General features: G+C 31.3%; 1 protein-coding gene across 2 annotated transcripts; it reads left to right on the top strand.

The window, feature by feature from the left end:
• Positions 1-2309: 2309 nt before the first annotated feature.
• Positions 2310-3095, top strand: LOC127086575 (uncharacterized). Of its 2 annotated transcripts, none has more exons than XM_051027356.1 (3): positions 2310-2459; positions 2546-2589; positions 2669-3095. In XM_051027356.1, exons 1-3 carry the CDS (start codon positions 2384-2386, stop codon positions 2972-2974), a joined length of 426 nt encoding a protein of 141 aa, XP_050883313.1. In that variant the 5' UTR covers positions 2310-2383; the 3' UTR covers positions 2975-3095. The 2 variants fall into 2 exon arrangements, with proteins under 2 accessions (XP_050883313.1, XP_050883312.1); XM_051027355.1 differs by having other exon boundaries at positions 2543-2589.
• Positions 3096-3564: the final 469 nt, after the last annotated feature.

The following is a 3564-nucleotide window of genomic DNA, read 5'->3' as shown; positions in this document are numbered from 1 at the left end:
ATGACGTTCAATGTAATTCTAATCATAGATGACTCTTTAATCTTAATGCTTGTTTTAACTTTGCAACCTAAAACCTATTTTCATGGTGTGACTTGACACCAAAAGGTGCTTGACATTACTAGATCCAGGATAATCATCTATTGGATGCTAACACCAAGACACATGGTTAAGTTTGATATTCACACGTACTGTAGCAGGAAGTGTGAAATCTCGCTACATTACGATTGTTGGGACTTAATACTTTATGTTGGTTAATAGTTCGAGATATCAACTATTAGCTAATATATTGATCTTACGGCATGGATACCGAAATGAGATACAAATGAGGGTAAAAGATAGTAGTATTATTAATTGAGTAGAGGAGAATATTATTGGCCTATGGACGTACATGATAGATACATAATGATGAAATTACCCCCATCAAACTTTCTTACTGTTAATACTGAAATCACCATTTTACTTTCTGTCATTTATTTTATGTTATTTACTTTTAAGCTTAATAACTTATACATAACCCTTTTCTCTACTTAAAAATTTAAAGGTATTGAATGATCTTTAAAACCATCGATCTTTATGGATACGATAATTGTAAAAATTATTCTTAATGCTAAAGCAATAGGGGTTTTCTCAAGATTTTGATTGAATATAAAAATAAGTAAAAGTGTTGAAAAATCATCAAGTAAAGAGACGATCAAGTTATATTTCAAATCCACTGAATCTCATTATTGATGATTGCGCTTATTTGATTTAAATTGATTTTTAAGAGTTACAGAAAACTAACACGATCATTATACCTAATTTCTTGGTGTATAACTCACTCTTTTAAATTATAACTCCCTAATTCCTTAGGTCAGTTTGAAGCTAATATATGCATAACAGTTTGTTAATTTTGAAATCACAAACTTATAATGATTTATTCTTACATTAATTACTAAGTTTGAACAATCAATATTTGTTCAAGTTTATAGAGTTAAGGCCAGTAATCACTACAAACCTAAGTTCACTTCATGAGTTCGTTAAAAAAAAAAAAAACTAGATTGATTAAATAAACGAGAATATCAATTTATACAAATAATACAAAGCCAATAATATGTCTCAATAGATCAATCAGATTCATCTCATAAAACCTAATCTAAAATAAGTTAGCTACTCATAGTATATAAATTTATAACAATAAGTTTAAAGTAATACATGAAACTCAGGATAGAATTTGATCTTCGATGACAAAAACCTTCCTTTAAGAGCGGCCTTGCAACACCTTTTCATCATAATTATTCTCCAAAACTACCTACCCTTAAATTTATGAACATCAGCCTTTTTGTTAGCTTTCATTTGCTGATGGTTTCACCCATCAGAGTTACGAAGCTCTAACTCTAGATATGATCAAATTATTGGACAAACATCATTACGTAAAATGTGCTGAGATTATGGGTTCATACGCATCCAAATCGCACCATAATTTTTCAAGCAACTTCCTTTCTTTTCTTGCTTCCAAATTCTTTTCTTCTTTTGATATCTTTGATCTTCATCTCACATATTGTTATTTTTCACCTCAAATACATGTATTTCTTCACTTATTACTGATAAAATTACATGATGACCGATTGTCTTGCGATGAGAAGGAGTCGTCTCAACCACCTAATCCCTAGCCGACCTCATGATAAAGAGAAGTCTCCCTTTCTTTTGTAGCAGCGAGCTCAACAAACTATGATTGAGGTTGGTCAGAGCTCGCTCTTTCTCCTTTAAGTATCCTTCGAGGTCCTGGTATGTCATTATAGACATATCGGTACACAGTCTCATAAACACGAGACATGCGGATACAAAGTGCTTTAAGTGTTCAAACTTTGATATTACCAGTACAAAACATGAGATCACATTAACCAATTCGCCCAATAAAGCAAAGTTTACATCACTTGCTGAAGTGATTCATGCAATAAATTCATACAAAAGTAATACTACATAACAAAATTAATTGTCCACATATTATTTGAGAGACAATTTAGCGAGAGAGATTAGTTCAGAGATTATATTGATTCAATTTATTTTTGTAAGGAGTTTAAAAGCTTTATAAGTGTTTCTAAACGGTATTATATTACCATTAATAAAAAACATAATTTCCATCCAAAACAGACACATGCATATATATATATATATATATATATATATATATATATATATATATATATATATATATATATATATATATATGATATATTGTTAACCAAACTCAAGAATTTTAGTATATATTTTAAGCAGTTAGCAGTTTTCTGTTATGACAGTTGATTGGTTAGAAGTAGTTATAAGTAGTTAGTTACATTTCCTTCCAAAGGTATATTCATCTCTCTCCCTTCACACTCCTTAGATTCTTGGCAAATTATCTTTAATGGAGGAAGCTCAGAATCCGACCGAGCCATCACCAAATAGGGATGAAGTGTCGGAGCAGCAAGCAGCAGAGGCCGGTAATGTGGTTCTTGTTTTTCAAAATTACAGATCCTATTCTTTTCCTTTTTCCCCTTACTCATTTCTATCTGTGGAACTATAGCAGAAAAACCAAGATATCGTCTCTTCTTAAATTTGAAAACTCTCCGGGTATGTCAATGTCTGTTTCTATTAGTGATTTTTAGGTTACAAGTATAATCCATCTCTCTTTGTTTCTTGTCAACTACAGTTTCGCAAAGTGAAAGTTAATTCTTCTAGCTCCTCTGCTGATCAGAAAGATGATGTAGCAATGAACGAGGGAGGTGAAAACACCGAGAACGATTCAAATAAGAGAAAAGAAGGACCTGAAACTAAAACAACTTCTGCAGAAACTCCATCTGAGATAAGAAGAGAACATCCTCCTGGTTCTGGTTCCGGTTCTCAAACAACTTCAGCAGAAACTTCAATCAAGAAAAAAGATGACTCTTCTTGTTCTGGATCAAAGAAGAGAAAAGACAAACATACTCAAACAACTTTTGAAGATGGAAACACTTGAGAAGTTCATGATATTTCAAAATCCATAATTGTTCCCTTTTCTTTTCAGTTGATTTTTTAGGAAGGATAATTAGAAATTTAATTCCCATGCTGTTATACATTTTTCTGTTATATTGTTCAGAGATGGTCTAAGTTAGTATAAGATCTTATTGTAAGACATTTTATAGTGGATTTTCTTACAATATATTTTGTTCTGTTAACATATTCACTGAATATATTTGTCAAAGGAACTTATTGGTTGAGATTTGGAACAGTTGTTTATGTCCAAAACACTTGCCGAATTCTCCTGCAGATTTGGCCATATAGTAGTAATTCATGCCATTGCCAAGTAACTTATAGGTTTGGATTAGAAAGAGGTGAAGACATTTATGTCTTATGAACTTTAACGAAAAAGAATGCAATGGGAAAAAACTACAGAGAAAGAAAAAATAGTGCAGAACAAACGAAAGTTCATACCTTTGAAAAATAAAACATCAACAGAAACGATAAAAAGCACCATCTACATTCAACTAGCCTCAAAGTAACAGAATTGCATGATTTATTACATATATTGTATTAAACTCCGCAACAAGCAATAACTATCAATCAACA

This window comes from Lathyrus oleraceus, chromosome 5, assembly GCF_024323335.1.
Source record: "Lathyrus oleraceus cultivar Zhongwan6 chromosome 5, CAAS_Psat_ZW6_1.0, whole genome shotgun sequence".
NCBI classification, from domain to species: domain Eukaryota; kingdom Viridiplantae; phylum Streptophyta; class Magnoliopsida; order Fabales; family Fabaceae; genus Lathyrus; species Lathyrus oleraceus.
This window is presented reverse-complemented; position numbering and strand designations above follow the sequence as displayed.

Excerpts from the sequence above, each read along its gene's own strand:
- LOC127086575 (XM_051027355.1), top strand. The coding sequence starts at position 2,384 with ATGGAGGAAGCTCAGAATCCGACCGAGCCATCACCAAATAGGGATGAA. Across the intron at positions 2,460-2,542 it reads GCAGCAAGCAGCAGAGGCCG|CAGAAAAACCAAGATATCGT; the intron begins GTAATGTGGTTC and ends GTGGAACTATAG. Across the intron at positions 2,590-2,668 it reads TAAATTTGAAAACTCTCCGG|TTTCGCAAAGTGAAAGTTAA; the intron begins GTATGTCAATGT and ends TGTCAACTACAG.